This window comes from Ammospiza caudacuta, chromosome 2 (genome assembly GCF_027887145.1).
Source record: "Ammospiza caudacuta isolate bAmmCau1 chromosome 2, bAmmCau1.pri, whole genome shotgun sequence".
NCBI lineage: Eukaryota > Metazoa > Chordata > Aves > Passeriformes > Passerellidae > Ammospiza > Ammospiza caudacuta.
In genome coordinates, this window is record NC_080594.1 from 50454398 (window position 1) to 50473863 (window position 19466).

Genomic DNA, 19466 nt, shown 5'->3' on the forward strand with positions numbered 1-19466 from the left:
AACTGTAGCCATGGATCCCATGATGTTGAAAGGAATAATATAAATGTGTCTTTACAAACAGACCATATTAATCTGTTCGTAGATAGGGCTAGGAACTTACAGATAGGGAAGTTACAAAAGAAAATATTAGTTCTAGAAAATGTTACTAATCAACACAGGCTGTTGGTCAGCCAAGGCCGTGTTATATTCTTTAACCTAGAAAAAAGAAACAAAGGCTTAATAGAATTATTAATAGTTTCTTCTTCTTTCTTTATATGACAAAAGAAAGGTGCATATTAAACAGGGGCATAGAGTAGGTGTGAAAAAGGCATATTTTATGATTGGCTTTTCGCAAATATTAAAATGAATTTTATATGTGTTATGCTAGAAAGTTTAGCTGTATTAATTTTCTTAGGCAGTGTGTTAAATATAGTTTTAGGTTATAACATGATGTTAAAATAGAAACTATGCTATGTGAGATACTTTTTTTAAAGAAAGGACTCGTGGCAAGATAGCAGCCACAGGACACCGAAATCTTTCAGAGAAAGAGTATTGCTCTCTTATCAGAAGAAATTAACTTCTCCCCACCTCGTTCAGCCATGACAACGCCATGAGGATTAAGAGGAAGAAGTTGATTATGACCAGACAGAATCCTTTGTTTGAATGGAAATTGTGCATCGTGTATGAGATGTATGAATATGCAACAGGCTATTGTTTTTAAGAGTTAATCCTCTGTTAACGTCTCCCTTTTTCAGGCTTATGTTGCCCAGAAAAAGGTACCCAGACATCCATAACTCTTTGTTTCTGTTGTCTAATAGTGTCCTAACCCAAATTGTCCAAATTATTATTACTCTAATTATATTGCTATTTTTATAACCATTTTATTATCATTAAACTTTTAAAATTAAAAAAAATAAGTGATTGGTGTTTTTCACAGTAAGTGTCTTGGGAAGTCTGTTCCTTCTGAGTATCTCAGCCAGTTGGGAAAAAGAAGTGGGTGATTGGGAACTTGGCATAAAAGGGGGCTGTGTTCCCTAACAATTTTAGAGACCCCCACGGGAAATGCCCCACAGCCTTTCCCTTTATTCTAATAAAATTACAGGACTCCTCTGTCTCCTTTTTTGAAATAAACCACTGGCATTTTGGATTAATTTTCCTAACAATGGGGTGACAGTAGATGTGTGGGAAGCCAGCCATTCCCTGGTCACGCAGGCCCCTGCTTCAGTCCGTGAGTCTCGCACATGGGGATATTCCTGAAGATGGTTCTTTCTATTGTCCCTGGAGATGCTTGGTAGCCTCCACGTGCTTGAGGGCCACTGGGAGCCGCTTGCCCAATACCACGTCCAGGCAGCCTTTAAAAATCATTAGATACCCCACGACCAGTTATTTGGGCAACCTGGTGAGTGCTCGGTCACTCCCGCAGTGTTTCCTGCCGTTGAGATGGAACCTGTTATATGTCAATCTGTGCCACGGTCCAGCCGCCCTGGTGGTGCCGGGGCGCAGGCGGACGCGGCGGCCCCGGCGCTCTTTCCCAGCGCGGCTCCCGCCCGTCGCTGTCCCTTTAAGGGCCGCTGGACCGTCCCGTGGTGCACCGCGGCGGGCGCGCGGAGGGCAGCGTGGCCGGCGTCCGTCCGCGCGCTCGGTGCCGCCGCTCGCTGCGCAGGTGGCGGCGGGAGCCATGCGGGGCTGAGGGGCCGCGACCGCAGCACCGACCCGCTCACCCAGCGACCCGGCCCTCGCCGCCGGCTCCCGGCCCCGCTCTCCGGCTCTTCCCGCCGCTCCCGCCGCCGCCGCCATGTCTACGGGCTTCTCCTTCGGCGCGGGCACCCTGGGCTCCACGGCGGCCGCCGGGGCAGGAGGAGGAGGAGCAGCAGTCGGGGGTTTTTCCTTCGGGACCGCCACGCCGAGGTAACGCGGCTCCCCGCTCCTCTCGGCTCGGCCGTGCCTGCAGCCTCCTGCGGCCTGGGGCTGCCGCGTGGGCCCGGGCCCAGCCTGAACACGGGCCCCGGGGGGCGGGGGCCGCCCGTGCGTGTGTGAGTGAGCGAGGCATTGCCCCGGGCCCGGGGCTCCGGCAGTCCCGGCCGCAGGGCCCTTGGTGCGCCGTGTCTGCCCCGGCCTCCCTCGCCTTGTCTTCTGCGCCTGTAGAGAGAGATCTGTTCAGCAGCTTATAATTAAGGGAGTTGCTGTTCTTATTGTTCTTTGCTTTGGCTTTGGATGCGTCCCTCTACGGTTCAGCCTGGCGCTCTGAACGCAGGATGTGAATCAGATGTGCATCCAGGTTTCTCTCAGAAGTCAGTCCGCGTTTGTGTCCGCGGCGTGGAGCACGGTTGATGCCAGGGCCCACATGTTCGGCGTCCAAAAGATGTTCTGTATGTGTTTGAGAAGTTAGGTTCGAGCTAATACTTTCTAACAAAAATAACCTTCTATTCGGTGTATAGTATCTTGGAGTAAAAGGAGAACTTTGTGCATGTGATGTACGGCGGGCTCTGTACTCCAAGCGTTATGGTTTAGGTTTCTCAGAATAATAGGTAAGTCTTTCTTGTTAGTGGTTTGGGGTTTTTTTTCCCCATTTTCTGTTTCTTTGCACACAACTGGACTGGCAGAGGGTCTTTATTCTGACCTGCTTGCTGTTGTACCTCTGTTGAAGATCAAGGTTGTTGTGTCAGAGACTTTCCCAAATGTATTTAGAATTGATCCCTGTGTGTAAAGGTGTAACATTTGGAAATACCTGTTAGAACTGTCAGGAAATAGCACTGTGAGATGGAGAGAACAGAACATCTGGATCTGAAAGACATGCATTTAATTCTTGGGTTAAATGGCAGTATTGCTTCTTTGGGAGCCCATAGGAGAGGGGAATAAGATTTCTGAGTTTGTTGTAATAATGTAAGTGTTGTGGTTGTGACAGATTGATGACTTTGTTGTGTTATTTCTGCTTGGTTTTGGAGGAAGGGGGTTGTTTGGGGGTTTTGAGTTATCTCGTGGTGGTTTTCTGGGTTTTTTTTTGGTTTTTTGTTTGCTTGGTTTTTTAACTTCTACAGTAAAGCTTATGTAGATTTGATAAAGAGTTTTTCCTCTTTTGCTTTATGCCTTCTTAATGTAGGTTTCCTATGATTCAACTGAGCAAGTTAAAATACTGTTTGTTAATTCAAAACCATTCTTCTAAATGTACTGAAAAAAGAGAAACTCTTTTGTCTTGTTGATCTGCGCTTTTAAAAACTGTGTATTGAACTTAAATGTTTTTGTTTGGTGGGCTTTGTTTATGTTCCAGCTGGCTTTTTTTATCACTTAAAAAAAGTTTAATACGTGCTAAGTAATAACAGTATGGTGCTCTGTATTTTTATTCATTTATTTATTTTTTACAAGCAGGACCAGTCTTCAGGGCTGTTGGTCAAAGAATCCCATAGAGGAAGGGGCCTTCTTACTGGTTCTTGAGCATCCTTCTGAGATAATTTGCTTGAGAATGTGCTTAAGACTGTAAGAAGAAACTGTTCTTCCGAGCTGGGTCTAAAATGATATTTCCAGGTGTTGGGAGAAAATGAATTTCATTGTCTGGTCTAAGCATAAATGTCACATGACCAAGGAGTATATTCTGGTGGCTGAAAGCCTCTGTGACATGTAAGCCCATCTAATTCGTTCTTTGCACCAGCAGCCTTTCAGGTACTTGCACTCCTTTTTAGTTGTTCTTTGCTTATTGTGTTCTTCAGCCAGGGGCAGTGCTTCATTCTAGTTCTAGAATTAGAGTTCAGACCTGACTTCACTGACCTGACCTTCCCTCGTGTTCTTCCACCCATGCTTTCTCCTGCTGGTGAGAGTGCTGCGGTTACTTTGTTCCTACATTTTGGATTCTTTCTACCTTGAAAAAAAGGCCACTTCATTTTATTTGTGTTGGTTTGGGTTGGGTTTTTTTTTGTCCTCCTGTAGTGCCGAATATCACAGCTTGTACCTTAGCTTTCTTCTATGGGAATGCTGTAACACAAAAACCTCTCACAGAAGAGTCATCTACTGGAAAGATGACACACCTAAGCTCTTGACTAGTGAGAGAAGCGCTGTGTTTTATGTTTAAGTTTCCAAGTAGTTAGGTCATAGTGCTGCAGTTTGGTATGTTGAAAGTTTGGGAGTAAAGACAGCTGAAAGGCTGTGGATCCTGTGCGACAGATTGTGCATCTTTGTCCTTCTAAACTTCTTGGCCACTCTGCTTCCTAAATTGCTGCCTAAAAAACAACTCACACCTAGTTCTGAACTTGCAGACAACTGGGCTTGCCATGAGCAGTTTTATTGAAAGCTTGAAAAGTTCTAATTCAAGAGCTAATTGTATCTTTTGGATTTACTTTTGTGTTTTGACTTGTTATTTTAGCAGCTGCCCTCATACACAAAGAGAGAGGAGATAAGGGAGAAATGAGAGAATACTGAACATCTAAAAGATAAAAGTCCTTGGTGAAGTCTAAATTGCATTTTATTTCAGTGTTGCTGTTGTACTTAAGCAAAATGTTTGTGAAAACTGAACCTGGTTTCTAAAAAGGTTCACAAATGAGACCAGAATCAAATTATTCATCTGATCTTTCATCAAATAAGAAGAAAATTTTTAAAACTACAGCCTCATTTGGGTGCTAGTAGCTGTAATTTCATTGGCTGGAGATAACCGTGATTATTCTCCTGTGTTCAGCTAAACAAGCTAATTGTAAAGCTTGTTTTCTGTTTGGCATGAAGTTTAAAATGTGTAGTCACACAAAAGAAGTATTAATGCCTTCATTTTCCTAGTGATGACTGATCTGGTTATCTCTGCTCTTTCTCTTCCCCTTCATTTGTAAAAGTAGATCTGGAAGTTGATTTTCTATGACTTTCTGACAGGTAGACAGTCTGAAAAAATACAGTGGGCATGTGGTTGGAATCTGTGCAAAAGGATAGCATTTTGGCTAGAAAATTAATTCATGCTTCAGTGTGTTTTGATAGTAAGATAGGGTGAAGCTGTGGTGTTGATGTGAATGATTCTGTGTCTCTGCTTATCACTTAAGAATGAAAGAAAGCAACACTGAAGTTTCTGGTCAGAGAACTAACTGGACATGTAACCTGCTTTGAAAAGATCATACAGATTTGTTATCAACTCTGTGCTTCCTCTAGCATTTGTTCTCTCCTTTCAGTAGCATGGAGAGAACAATTAGGCAGAATGAATGAGATATCTGGCAGAGAAAAGTTTAAATTTCTAAGTGGTCTAGTAAGATCCATCAGCTCAGCACTGGCTGAACAAATGCTGGGGTTACTGCCAGGGGAGCAATGGGAGTTACAGAGCTGTGGAAAGAAAGGGGGAATGGGCTCCTTCTTTCTGTTCAGTAGCAGTGAGCTTGGACTCTGTCTTGCCCAGCTGGGTCGTTTGTGATGAATGATGTTTGTGGGAAAGTGAATGATGGCATCTGAAAGAAATTGATGTAAGGGGGGGGAGCATTTTCATTTTGAAATAGAGTTGCTGCTAATAGTCTTATTTTGTAATAGCTCAACAGGAGGACTTAATTTTGGAACTCTGGGCTCTTCCACTGCTACGGCAACTACATCGGCTCCTTCATTGGGTTTTGGGAGTGGACTTTTTGGATCAAAATCAACCACTGGCTTTACACTAGGAAGCACCAGTACAGGTAGAGAAGAATTCTTGTACTGCAAGTTTTGGATTCAGCAGTGAAGATATAAATGATATTTACTCAAACTGGGTCATACTAAAATGTTTACTCTTTTACAGTCGTTCTGTAGCTTAGAATATTACCTACCATTTTATATTAGAATAATATTACAATTTTATAAAGCTGCTTCTTTGAGTAGTTTGAAAGATCATTCATTAAGAATTAAGTGGTACCAGTGCAGCAGAAAGACGACTGCAATTACCAGAAAACTTCCTGGGCCATGTGTAAATTGTTTTGTAGTTTGAATCCTGGTGTATTTTAAAAATCTTAACTTTTCATCCAGGATGCTCAGAATTGACTTAAGATTGAGGTATATTTAGATTTTAAAAGTAGTTTAAAACTTGGTGAGATTGTTTGCATTTGTAATGCAATACTTGTAATTCTACAGTAGTGAACATTTCTGAGTTTGTTGTTTGGGGATATTTAATGCAATATACCTGAAGAAATTGAATATTTTCTTAGGTCTCTAATTCAGCCTGTGAACATAGAGCTTCGTAATAGCAGTAATGGAGTACAAAATTATAAAGCTTTCCTGACAGGGTGGGTTTTTTTCAGCTGTCAAGCAAACATAAAAATAAATTTTACTTTGCTGCAGTATTGCTAGATAAAATGGTCTTTTTCTTCTTGTATGCTTATATGAATAGATGGGGAAAGTTCTAAGGACCAATCTACTAAAAATAAAATCAGCAATAGACTGAAAGCTTGTATTACTGTGGTTGGCTACATTGGGGTAATTTTATTTCAGTGATTCTTTTGATAATCTAATCAAATGGTTTTTAAAATATGAAGTGGCCTAACACTGCATCCAGAATAGTCTCTTTAAAGTGGGCCAGAAACCCTAAACAAAGACAGGATTTTACAAGGATTTTAGACTCTGAAATCCTTTTCATTGTACTGTAAATCTGCTGGTATGCATGCTGATGTTATGTACTACCATGTGGCTAAAAAAATACATGGTACAATTTCTAGAATTTTGAAATTTCAGATAATATACTGCTGTGTTAACATCAGCTTCACTGTTAGCAGCATCTTACAAAGACAAGTTACGTTTTTTGAAATCAGTTGCGCTTTAATTTCTGCTGCTGGTGTTTACCCATAATGTTTTCTGTGTTAGTATATTATTTTTCAATGCACTACAGAAAAAGAACTTGTGTAATAGCTGTCTCATAATGTTGCATTAGTTCAGGATTTTGTTTCATGTTTTTTACTGTCACAGCTTCTCTGTGGCCTTCTATTTCTGTTCTTACCCTGTTCATTTGTTCTTATTCTTAAAGCAGGAACAGCAACAACTATTGCTACAGGACTGACATTAGGTAAGGACCTAATTTGGATTTTAATATTACATAGACAAAAATCCCCAAGAGTTAAATCTTTCTTGTAATGTATGGAGCTAGTGATCAAATGTGAGCTTTATTCCCCCATAACTAATTGCTGTTGGCTTTGCAACCCAAATGTTAAGGCTGTAAATCAGAATGGAGCCCTGAAGTTCTGGGCACTCTTACTTGTTAAAGGATTCAGTTCTTGTACAACAATGGCAGTCAGAAGTTGGACTTTGTATTTATGTTCCCCTAATTAGTTTCATCCTTCAGCAGAGGGAAAGGGAGATCTGTTACCAAAGAATTATTCATACAGAATCTCTTGGTCTAGTGAATCCTGTGTGAACATGTTTGTTTGGTAATTATCTCTTTAAGAAAAATAAAGATGATAGAACTGGGAACAGACTTTGAGAATATTTTTTGTTTCTCTGATCCATCTGTGGTGAGTATTTTGTAGTTGTCATTAGAAGCACAGGAGTATATGGGTTGCTGTTAGCTTGGTTTTGATTTTGTTTTCTTTTTAAACAGCAGCTGAGGTCTGAGGAGTAACTGAGTTTGGTTATCACTAATGTTAAGGTTGGAGGTGCTACAAGACACCATGCAGTCAAAGAACTTAGGAAGCCATACTATGAATAAATAGGTAAAAATAGTGTTGAATAAAGAAGGAAATCAAAAGGGCAGAAGGGAGAAGCAGCAGCTAACCCAGGAGAGGCTGTGTGATACATAGTCATGTGGAAATCAGTACTATGCAGATGAACATTAATTCTTTTCACTAGCTGGATGAAATTATGTCATCCAAAACAGCAGTTACTGAGAATACAAAGTATGTGTTTGCTGTTGTGGTTTGAGTATGTACGTGCACACCCCTTTACTTTGTAATAGGGATTCTAGAACGTGAAATGTGTTCTTACTATGAAAACAGCAGGAACTAGAAATTGTTTTGCTTCAAAAATGTTTAAAAGCTTTGAGGGAGTAACATTTGCATTCATTTTGGTGTGCCTGTCTAATTGGGAATTTGTAGTCTGTGTTATGAGCAGTATTGTTTATAGCTCCATTTTCCAATGTTTGTGTCATCTACTAGATGCTTTTGGTGGAAGTAGGTTTTTTTTAATACAGTTTTAGGATTCTAGTAGGTATAATTGCCAGTCCAGAATTAAAGCCCACTGGATCCCTAGGATTTCTGGAGCAAAAAATGCCTGTGCAAACCACTGAAATTCATTAGAAAGTTCTGTGGGAATATTTTACTTGATGCAAGTGATCTGTTGTGCTGTCTCACTCAGGCTGGTTAAGTGAGATGCAGAAGAGGTGGTGAGTTTAGCTTTCATTCTCAAACAGAATGTTTCAAGAGTGATAACTGGTTTTGGATTTCTTCTAGGCACACCTGCCACCACATCAGCAGCTACCACAGGCTTTAGTTTAGGTTTCAGCAAACCTGCAGGTTCAGCCACACCATTTGCTTTACCTGTTACTTCTACCTCAGCGGGTGGCCTGTCATTATCATCTGCTCTCACATCAACTCCTGCAGCAGGTAAGAAAATGTTTAGGGGTATGGGGCTATTTTTTGTTTGCTTGTTAACAATAAAACTTTATTGTATAACAGTTCCACATCTGTTTTTCTATCATTTATGTAATCTTGTGGTCCATGAATAAAGGGGTTCATTTGACTTCTCGAGTTCTAAATTTGGGTACCCTAATACAGACAGAATTATGGTCAGAGAACCTAGTGCTATAGACAGCATATAATCCAAGTCATTAGAGGTGTAGCAAGAGCTGATTTGTCATTTACAATTATTTTTCTTATTGTTAACCTCACTAAAGATTGAAAGCTTCCTTCTTATGCAGCTGCAAATTTGGGAAATGCCTACCTGTTGGGAATGGCCTGAAATGGTTAACTAGCATTGGAAATAATGTTTTTAAACATTTTAAATTACTTCTCATATTATCATTCCTGTCATCATATTTAACTCAGCTGAACTGCACCATGCATGATTGAGACTCTTATTTTTCTTAACTTTCGAAGTCTGCATTTGAGCTCACCTCTCCAAGCTCAGTGTCCTCTGTTCACTGTCCCTTTATGCCTGTGGTCTTTCTCTACTCAGTTCTTCCGTTTATTACTAATAATTTTTAATTGGTATTCCAGAAGGCAGCTCAAACCACCATGGAAATGTTATTGTAGCATGTGTCTTGTGTAAATATTTTAATGTTAAAACAATGAAATTTCAGCATTTTAATATAAAAATCACTGTCATTTACTAGTTCAGTTATGCTGTAAAATAAATTCTGTCCTAGGTTCTAGAATCTGTAATGGTCTGGGCGACTGCCACAATTTTTGTATAGTTGCAGGTAAATATGGACTAATTAGGGTTATGATGTTGCAAAGCAAAATAACATGTAATTCAAAAGGCTATGGCTTTGTGTGAAAACTCTGCAGGAAATAAAAACATTTATTATCCAATTATGATAAAGATGCTGTTGCTGTTCAGACCTTTCAGTTATTTTAGATTGTCTATGGATGTATTTGAAGGCAGTGTCTGCATTAATCTGGTTTCTTTTCTCTACAGGAACTACTGGCTTTACATTAAATTTGGGTGGCACAACTGCTCCAACTACAACTGCTTCCACAGGCCTTTCCTTAGGAGGAGCCTTAGCAGGCTTAGGAGGTTCACTCTTCCAGAATACAAGCACAGCAGCAACAGGTGAAAGTTATTTTAGTTTTTTCTCCTGTCTCGAAACAATGACATTTACTGTGTGATTGTACAATGTAAGATTTCATTTATACAAAGTGTTAACACTGTGGAAGTGTAGTTTTTAACAGTGTTAAGAACAGTGTTGCTATCCATAGACAATAAAAATGAAACTGAAAAAATTGTCTCCTTTCTTAAATTAATTTTTACTGAACACTTTTTCAAAAGTGAAAATATAAGGGAATCTTTGTCATTCCCATAATTGGCTCGAGGAAGTTGATGACGTATGGGGAGAGAACAATGATACATGACTATCTATGGAGAAATGGAAAGCTCTTTATTTTTGATGTGTGTTGGTCTGAATAAAATATTTCACTGTCAGTGTTGTTGTCAGAGACTTCACTGTCATTTCATTGCTTCCTTTTTTAGCTCTAGAGGAAGAATTTGTGCTGTTGTTGTAGTCTTGATAACACTGCAAAAGGTGAAAATACTGTTTGGATTTTTTGTAGGACTTGGGCAGAATGCTTTGGGTTTGTCTCTGGGGACAACTGCAGCTCCTTCAACTACTGCCAGTGAAGGGCTTGGTGGCATTGATTTTAGCAGTTCTTCAGACAAAAAGAGTAAGTTTGTTTTAAAACATTTTTTAAATTGAGATGATTATCAGAACACTGCAGCAAAGACTTTTATTGGGTTAGGAATGTGGGATTAAAGTTGACAACTTTAACTTCGCTCTTTCAAAGGCATTTCAGTTGATTTCATTCTTAGATATTGTGTTTGTACAGAAGAACAAGATTGTGTTTGCAAATGCAATGTAATACTAATTATTAATTTAAAATATATATAAGCTTGAGAACCAGGATGTAAATCCTTGAGCTTCTTGGGAGTGAAGACTCAGAGCTGCTTGCAGAGATCCCATCACAGGTTTCTGCTCTGTGTCAGATTGTCACTAGAGGGAGGAGCAGAGCTATGTTTAAGTAGTGTGTTACAAGTATGAAGAGCACTGGGCTGAAATTGCTGTTGTCCAGCTGTAACAGATCTTAAACTTGTTTGTTTCTTTTGAAAGCCTGCACAACTAAAGTGTCCTAATTTTAGATGTTACTCTTCCAAACTGTTTCTGGTAGTGTGTAGTTATATATGAGATGTTCTGTCAGGTTGTTAAAAGCAGTTATAAAATCTTTACTTCTGTGATAGCTTTAAAGTACTTAAGTAAGGGAATGTTGAGCATTGACATATGGACTCTTGTTAATTTGCCTTGCTTCTACTGGGGAATCTGTTGATTTAATCTCTTTATTTCATTCAGGACTGAAATTTTGAATTAGGTATGCCAACAGTTAAATGAGAAGAAAATACATAAGCTCCATGAAACCAGCTTAGAGAGTAGCATAATTCATGGAGAGAGTGTTTTTACTTGTAAAAGAGAGGACATATTGACTGTCAAAACTGGAATACTCTGGATGATGTTGATTGTTTTTAGAATTTATTACTGAAACTTGGGGTAATGAAAAGGCCCTGACACTTAGGGGATTTCCATTACTATAATATTTGGATATCACAATACTTCCATAGCATACAAATATCATAAAATAAGGACCAGAGAGCCAGAGGGTGAAAATCTACTTTGATAATAGTGTTGTTTAGTTCACCTGTTAGGATGGAAACTTAAATGAGTAACCTACATTCCCCTGTATGTTGTATAGTGGAACTGCTGAGTTGGACTGTTGCTGTCAGGATGAGCAGAGATCCCTTAGCTAAGCAGTGGGAAATGTCAAAGGAGACTTTTTTTGAGATTTTAATTCAGAAGGGTTTCCCTTAAAGGCTAGTGCTAGCTTAAGCAGCCTTTATGAATATCCCTACCTGTGTGCTGCTACTTAGTTCTGTCATTTCAGTTTGTACTACTATATGAGGAACTGCATTAAGATTTGAGAGTGGTGGCACCATGGTTTTGAGGGTTTTATTTGCCCTTTGCTCGTGAAGGAAAGGAAGGGGGTGATATGGCTATGAAAGAAAAGTGCCCTAGCAATCCCAGCACTAGCCTGTGTTCTCTCTTTTAGAACTGGTAATAAAAGTTTTTGCTTCTGATCATCTAGTATTTCTTTAAAATATGGCTGCAGGGAATAAAAACCTATTCTAATTCATATTTTCTTCTTGTATTGCTAAGAGAATGTTAAAAAAAGTAAAATCTGAAGCACTTACTTGCCTAGAAAGTAGCAAAATCTGATGTCAAATTTGTGTCTTGTAAGTATTGTGACATACAGCAACAACTTCAATAGAAAGAAGTGTCTGGAGTACAAAAGTAAAGTGTGCATAGCTTTCTGCCTATTTTTTAGATTATCATTTAGATGAAGTCTTAAATTCTGGTGTATGTCCATCATGTTTTTTTCCCCTCTAATTTTGTGTAGATATTTTTTTTCCCGTTAGTAGAAGCCATAGGGAATTTTTGTGAGTGCAATCAGTCTAAAGTCCTGGGTGACGGTCCACCAACAGTTTAAATAGATGTTGCTTCTAAAAGTAATACTTTCTGCTGGCAGGAGCACTGACTTGTGCGGCTTCAAATGTCTGTGGTACTAGCATTAGCTGTGTAGCTGCTTTCTGCCTTTGTGGCTCTGACAGGATGTGAATTAGATTCAGCTGAAGAAGGTGAAGCCCTTTTCTTGGGCTGAGTGAGTGCTCTTCCTAGCAGACTGCTGTGGGATGGAATGCAATTACTGCCACAGCCATAACTAGAAATAGTTGTGCCCTGTTATGCATGATGCTGTTTTCAGCTCTGTTCTGTCACTCAGAGGCATTTGGCATCTTGATCCACAGATGTGCAGTTTATAGTGTAGGTGGCAGGTAAGCCGTAGTATTTTCAGTTCTGTAAAATCTCACTCACTTCTGGAATTAATGCAATAGCAGAATTCTTTGACGAAGCTCAGTGGGCAAGTGTTCATTTCCTTCATATCTGAGAGGAGTCTGCCATTGCTGAATTTAAACACTTGAATGTTTTGTGGGTTCAGGTCAAAGTGAGTTGAGGTTGCATAAGCAGAACAGGTTTCTTATGCAACTGTAGTTGTTGATGTGTTTGTAGTGAATTGTGTAGTGACACAAGAGGTTGTTACTCTGAGTGACAGGAAGTTAGCACTTCAATTGTTGAGCCATTGTTCCTGAAAATATAGTTACCTCTGAAGGGGTTGTAAATTAAAACCCATTTTTTCTTACAGCTAGCCTAGTCTGTTCCACTTATCATGAGAAATCAAGTAGATTGTAGTCATTAGTTCTTCCTTAAAATCTCATTAAGATTCTTTTGTTTGTTCTTCAAAGCTTTATTTATGACCTACAGTTTTTATCTTCTAGGTGACAAAACAGGAACAAGGCCAGAGTAAGTGTCAGATTTTCTTTATGTTCCATGTTGTAATAGAAAAAACTAAACAAATATTTTCACTTTTTTGCTGGTTTGATATTGAAAAAATATCTGCATAACCAACATTTGCCATATAGGTAATTTAGTAATGTTTGGTCATGATTTTAAGCAATTCTTCCTTCAAATGCAATACCTACAGCATATCTGGCATCTGCCATAGACCGATCATCTGATCCGAAATGTGGTTTCTGCAAACTTGCCAAGTTCTCACACCACATGCTTGAACCCTGGCATAGGATCTGTGTTTGTTAATCCAAGTCACTCCTAGTTGCAATATTCATGCAATGAGTGCAAAACTCTGTAATCACTCACCTGAATGTTCAGTGATATTTACTAGACATGTAAAAATGTTTGGCAGTATTGAAGGACCACCTAAACATTCATTGTCTCTCGTAGAGATAGCAAAGCGCTGAAGGATGAAAATCTACCTCCAGTTATATGTCAAGATGTAGAAAATTTACAGTGAGTAGTGGTTTTTATTTATGATGGTTGTTTAGCAAAAGTATCGTATACTGTTGATGCTCTGTGACAAGAACATGTTCCTGCAGGCTGCATGAAGCCTACATTTTTCTCAGAGTATTAAGCCTGTTGCACATGCATAGTGAGCATTGAACCTTATATCCGTATTGCATGTGCATCTTGGATCTTGTATGGAATAGAGAATTATAAGTGTCTTCTCTTGGGCAGGAAGGAAATGGTTTGTAGACTGGGCTGCATGCCTTGTATTTGTGAGTTCAAAGTGACAATTGCTTTTACACAGATGCTCATGTATTACTGTATATATAAAATGTTCTGTATATCTTAGTTTGTCGGGGTCAATGTAACATTTTTAAACACTTGCTATTTAAAATTGAGGAATTTGGGGAAGGGGGATTGCTTTTGTTTTCGTTCGGTTATTTACAGTATTAGCATGCTAGGAGTTAGTACTATGCCCTATGGTAATTTTACTGTTCAGTACTTGGTTTTGGAAAAATAAATTTAATAGCTATTTAAATAATGTGAACAAGAGGTAAACACATGGGTACTTCAGGTTCATTATCTAATGTTTCTTTCCTCCCCACCCCTGTTTTTTTACCTTCCCCAGGAAATTTGTGAAAGAACAAAAACAAGTTCAGGAAGAAATTAGTAGAATGTCCTCTAAAGCGATGCTTAAAGTTCAAGAAGACATTAAAGCTTTGAAACAGCTTCTCTCTGTAGTTGCCAGTGGGCTACAGAGAAACATTCTTAATATTGACAAGCTGAAAGTTGAAACTGCACAGGTATAATTGAATATAACCTTTGTTATGTAGAGTTTTTATGCTGATTATTTCATATAGAATAGCTAGCCTTTTTTATCAGTCAAGTTAACATGTGTCCCCACTAAACAGCTGTAAACAGAATGAAAAATTGAATCACTTCTGATCTCTTTGAAGTTACTGGGGGAAACTGAAATTTGTGCTGTCAGTATTTTTAGATAAGTACAACAGCAGTAAAATGACTTCTATTCAGGAAAGCAGTCCTACATAGCGAAGGCGATAGACAGGAATGTGTGTGCGCTTTAGTTCAATTTTAGTAGTACATTCAGCTGCTAGTGAAGACACATTTGTAACAACATGATAGACTCTGGAGCAGCAAAAATACAAAGACACGTTCTTCTGATGGCTTTGGAGGGAAAAAAAAAACAGATTACCCTATAATGTTTTAGGGACCAAAATTTCTTGATAAGCACTACTATTCATTTAGGGAACTTAAGTCACATATCTGTCCACCAATCTGTGTCTGAACTGTGCAGACAGTTTGATCTCAAGTTCTGATGCAGATGCTTTTCAAGTTCTCTACCACCTTTGTTTCAACTAGCATGTAAATAAGTGATAATTTATTCTCAAGTCAAAAATTTGATGTTTTTCTGTATTCTATAGTTGCCCCTTTTCAACAGTTTTCTATGAAAACAAAAGCTAGTTAATGATATTTTTATATTTCTGTACATAATTCAGTTGAGTGTAGTCACAGAACCAGGCACTGAGAAATTCTTAATGGTAAAATTATTGGGAAGTATTAAGCAGAAGTGTATACTGTAATTATAATGTATAACATTATAATTTCCATAGAGAGGCATTTTTCTAACGTGATTTATGTTTTTTTAAAAAGTCAAAATAACCCTTTTTTTCCTATTTTTTCTCTTTTAGGTGTGTTATTCCTTGTACTTGACTATTGCTTTTTTCCCCCTTTACCCCTCAATAATTACAATATTTCTGAAGTAAAATTAAAAAAATTGTCTCTGACAGTTTACTGTAGTATTTTCTCAACTTCTGAGCACTTAATGTGCTTTCAGTATGTGCTGTCTTTTGTTCTGTCCCCAAACTTTTGTTGGTATTTGCAGTTCTCCAACTTTCTGATAGTCAGTTCTTTGGATAAATTCTGATCAAATTTTATCACAGTGTTAAATGCATGAAGAAAATACTTTATGTGAGTGAAGAGTAGAGTCCTAACATTTTTATTATTGAACACTTTGTGCAGAAGCTTATATTTTATTAATTTTCTCGTGTTTATTTAGGAGCTAAAGAATGCGGAAATAGCATTGCGAACACAGAAAACTCCTCCTGGTCTTCAGCATGAAAATACAGCCCCAGCAGAGTAAGTTACTGTTACTCGTAGAAAATAGTCGATAATACAACTTGAAGAAGAGGAAAATTGAGGATACCTTATTGGAGCCTTTCAGTACTTAACATGGACTTGTACAAAAAGCAGGGACAGAATTTTTAGTAGGGCCTATTATGACGGGGACAATGATTTTAAACTGAAGCAGGCAGACTCAAGGAAGAAACTTTTTCGATGAGCGTGGTAAAAGTGGAAAAAGTTGCCCAGTGACATATTGGATGCCCTGTCCCCGGAAGCATTCAAGGTCAGGATGTCCTTTCTTATGGCAGGGGATTTGGAAGGGACCTTTCAAGGTCATCTAGTCCAACCCAACTGTTTAAAGATTCTATGAACTTCATAATAGGATTTTTTTCCCTTGCTTTTTGTAACATGTGTACGGAATGCTTCATAGAATTGGTGTTTTATTTCTTCACTTAAATTATCTTTGTGTCTTCAACATGAAAAATACCCTTCACTCTTGTTGCGATTGTAGAGTGACATCAACAATGTCATACAACCTAACTGCAATTAATTGAACAAAAATTGGCGGCTAACAGAGATCAGGTAAAAAATTTCAGACAAATTAGTAAAGTTTAATCATGCAATTTCACTGTATTACCTATCTAGCTACTTCAGAATCTTGGTCGAACAGTTTGAAGTACAGCTGCAGCAGTACAGGCAACAAATTGAAGAACTGGAAAATCATCTTGCTACTCAAGCAAATAATTCACACATAACTCCACAAGGTAAATGTTTCACTTCTAATCTTTTGTACACAAAGAATTTAGCAACTTATCATTATAACTTAGTAATTAAACTTTCCCCTCTTTCGTTGTTGGGTTTTCTCATTTAATGTACTGAACAAATTATTGTTCAGATGAATTCTGTAGTTGTTCAAGGTAAAGATTTGGAATTAAAAGTTCCATTCATAAGGGTTCTTGAGCTATTTAACATGGATCCATTTACTGAGTTGCGATTTTTAAGCCTTGTTTGTTTTTACATCTGCATCTCCCTTCACCATCTAGCTGATGTCTGGCACCTTCTATTTTGCACTGGCCTTCTGGCCAGACAAATGTGGGTGCCTGGTCTGTCAGCACCAGATCAAAATGAGAACTTTTCCTTAGTTTGCAGCCTGTTGGTTTTGCTGTCAATTCTGAACAACTGAGAACATTGTATTTTGTTTGCTGCCACATCATTCAATCTTGAGAAAATCTCTCTGGTCAAAGAATGCTGACCTCTGGGCAGTAGTCTTCTAGTTGTTTACCATTCCTGTGGTCATAGACAGCTTTATATTCTGGACCATTTTAGATACAGGTCCTGCAATAAGTAATGTTTTCAAGTGCTTGTCTTTTTGTGCTAAGTGCTACTTGAACATCTTGCCAACACAGAATGGTGCACAAATTTTATATGGACTTTATATGTCAAAAAGCAAGAGGACTGTCTAGATCTAGCTTCCATAGTAAAAGATCTGCTGAATCTTGAGGGTTCTCTATCTTTGTGTGACCGTCTTCTCCATCAAGAATGAGAAGGACACCTTCACAGGTTTTCCTGAGGTTTTCACCAGTTTCTGCTATAACCAAAAGGTTCCTTGCTTGTGTAGGCAAGGTTCAATCTGTTGTGTCAGTTTGAGCATATTGTCAGCAGTACCTGGTGATCTAGTCAACACTATTGCATATGTAGCTGTTATCATACAGAAAAAAACTTCATTTGCCATGCAGATTTCCATGACTCGATGTCCTGAAAATTTTGCAATATCTTGTAGTGTCAGTACCAGCAAATTGCCTCCAGACCAATTTGAAACTTGTGACCAGTCTTCCTAGATACTGCTGCTTCCACAACCCTGTGGGCTGGCATGAATTGATTCTACAGCTTTCCTGTTTTTCAAGGGTGAAATTCCTCTATGGACAGGCAAACATTTTCAGTTCAAGAATCATTTCTAGATCTATACATCTTCAAGAACTTGATAGCTACTATATGCATTTCAGTGTACATATATCTAAATATATTTGTGTTCAGGCTATGTGTATCATTCAGAGGAAACATAGTAGCTGATCTTTTCACAATGAAAGAACAACTTCAGTACTTTTATGTCCTCCACTTCGGTACATTGTTTCAGTGCTTCTATGAGAACAGCATTTTTTTGTGAGCAGATACCTCATTCTGCCAAAATCCTTGAGATTTTCCCTTTGGTGCTAAGGTTTTGCCTTAGTGTTGGGTCAGTGCCCTGAAAATACTTTTGTATCTCTGTGGGAAATAGAATATCCCAAATAAAAGGCAAGAAGCTCCCTGTTGGTCTTTCTCTGATTATGATATCCTCGTTGGTAGAGCCAGATTAAGAGATCCTGTGATGCTTATTAATTATGTCTTTAAAATGTAAATAAAGCTTTCATTCTACTACTTCTGACAAAATCAACTGAACACTTAAGTATGTTTTAAGTCAGAAAGAGTGGAAAATATATACAAAGGCAAGCAAATCTGATTTAATGTATCTAGGTAAAAGCCAGTGAGGTAAATAATGTTCCTATGTAATTAGGTTACAATTAGTTTAAATGTTACTTTTTCTATATAATGGAGTCATAGGAAGCTTTTTACCATATATATAAAAATAAATCTGAGAAAACGGTACCTTTCAAAATAAAGTTGGAAGCCCTGTCGGAAAGTTATTAATTATAATTAATTAATTAACATTTATTAATTATTTTAAATCAATTATCCAAATCCTTGGGATAATTTGTGGCACCCAATTTCTTGCTCAAATCTCATTTCATGAAATTGTGTTTTGTGTGCTGTATGGGTTTTAGGTGATTTCCTTACTTTGGTACAAACACTAAATCTTTTCTTCTGATAATGAGATTGTTACTTACCAATATTTTATGTGCATCTTACAGATTTGTCTATGGCTATGCAGAAAATCTATCAAACATTTGTAGCTTTAGCTGCACAACTTCAGTCAATACATGAAAATGTAAAGGTATGTTTTGATGTGTTCCTGTGTATTTCCTGTATGCCTGTAAAGGGTCATCTTCAGGTGGTTTTGTTTTGGGTTTGTTTGTTTGGTGGTTTTGTTTTTGGGGTTTTTTTTTGTCCTTATGTTAAATTGACTGCTTTTAAAAATTTTCAAACTGTCCTGGAGAAGTGCTTTGATTAAAAACTAGCTTTTGTTCAGCTGAAGTTGCATATAAAGTATTTACTAATTGGGATGACAGCAACTGACCACAATCATTTGTGTTACAAAATGTTTTTCATTTAACTCCTTTCCTTCTAATTGTTGATTTTTAAAATGTCTGTTTTCAAAATCATGCTTGTATGTTTTGATTTTTGCCCAATGACCTCTTGATCTCAAGCAAAGATGATCTAAATCTGCTCTTGCTCAAATAGATAACAGGAGAAAAAAAAAGTGACTTTCCATATGTAAGATTTTTCAGCATATCAAAGAGTGTTGGTTAGAAAGTTGTGTGCTGTTCATTTATTGTTTTTAAACCTGGCTTTCAGGGTAAGTAGTATTTGTAGAAAGAAAAATAAAAGTATCAAAGGTTAGATATCAAAGGTCCTAATTAGGCCTGTTTTTTCCATCACAGACTAGGGCTCATTCCATTTCCATTTTCCCATTTACTGTTCTGCATATGTTCACAAAATGTCACTGTCCTCCAATCCTTTCAATCCATGATTTTTCTTGAAACCATCAGAATCCTTCCTGGCTACAAAAAACCAAACCAAAACAAACCAACTTGAAGGAGAGTACAAATGTTTGAATTTGTTTCTGCTAAGTGACTTTCTTAATGGAAATAGCTCTGTTAAAACT

General features: G+C 38.1%; 1 protein-coding gene across 1 annotated transcript in view; it reads left to right on the top strand.

Moving 5' to 3' along the window:
- The first annotated feature begins 1713 nt into the window (after nt 1-1713).
- NUP58 (nucleoporin 58) overlaps nt 1714-19466 on the top strand; it is a 35953-nt gene continuing 18200 nt past the window's right edge. Inside the window, exons 1-12 of the mRNA XM_058824861.1 lie at nt 1714-1887; nt 5467-5606; nt 6923-6961; nt 8340-8492; nt 9526-9660; nt 10158-10268; nt 12982-13006; nt 13445-13510; nt 14133-14307; nt 15582-15661; nt 16292-16410; nt 18553-18635. Coding sequence (XP_058680844.1) covers nt 1775-1887; nt 5467-5606; nt 6923-6961; nt 8340-8492; nt 9526-9660; nt 10158-10268; nt 12982-13006; nt 13445-13510; nt 14133-14307; nt 15582-15661; nt 16292-16410; nt 18553-18635 — 1239 coding nt within the window. The 5' untranslated portion in view covers nt 1714-1774. The remainder of the gene's footprint in view (nt 1888-5466; nt 5607-6922; nt 6962-8339; nt 8493-9525; nt 9661-10157; nt 10269-12981; nt 13007-13444; nt 13511-14132; nt 14308-15581; nt 15662-16291; nt 16411-18552; nt 18636-19466) is intronic.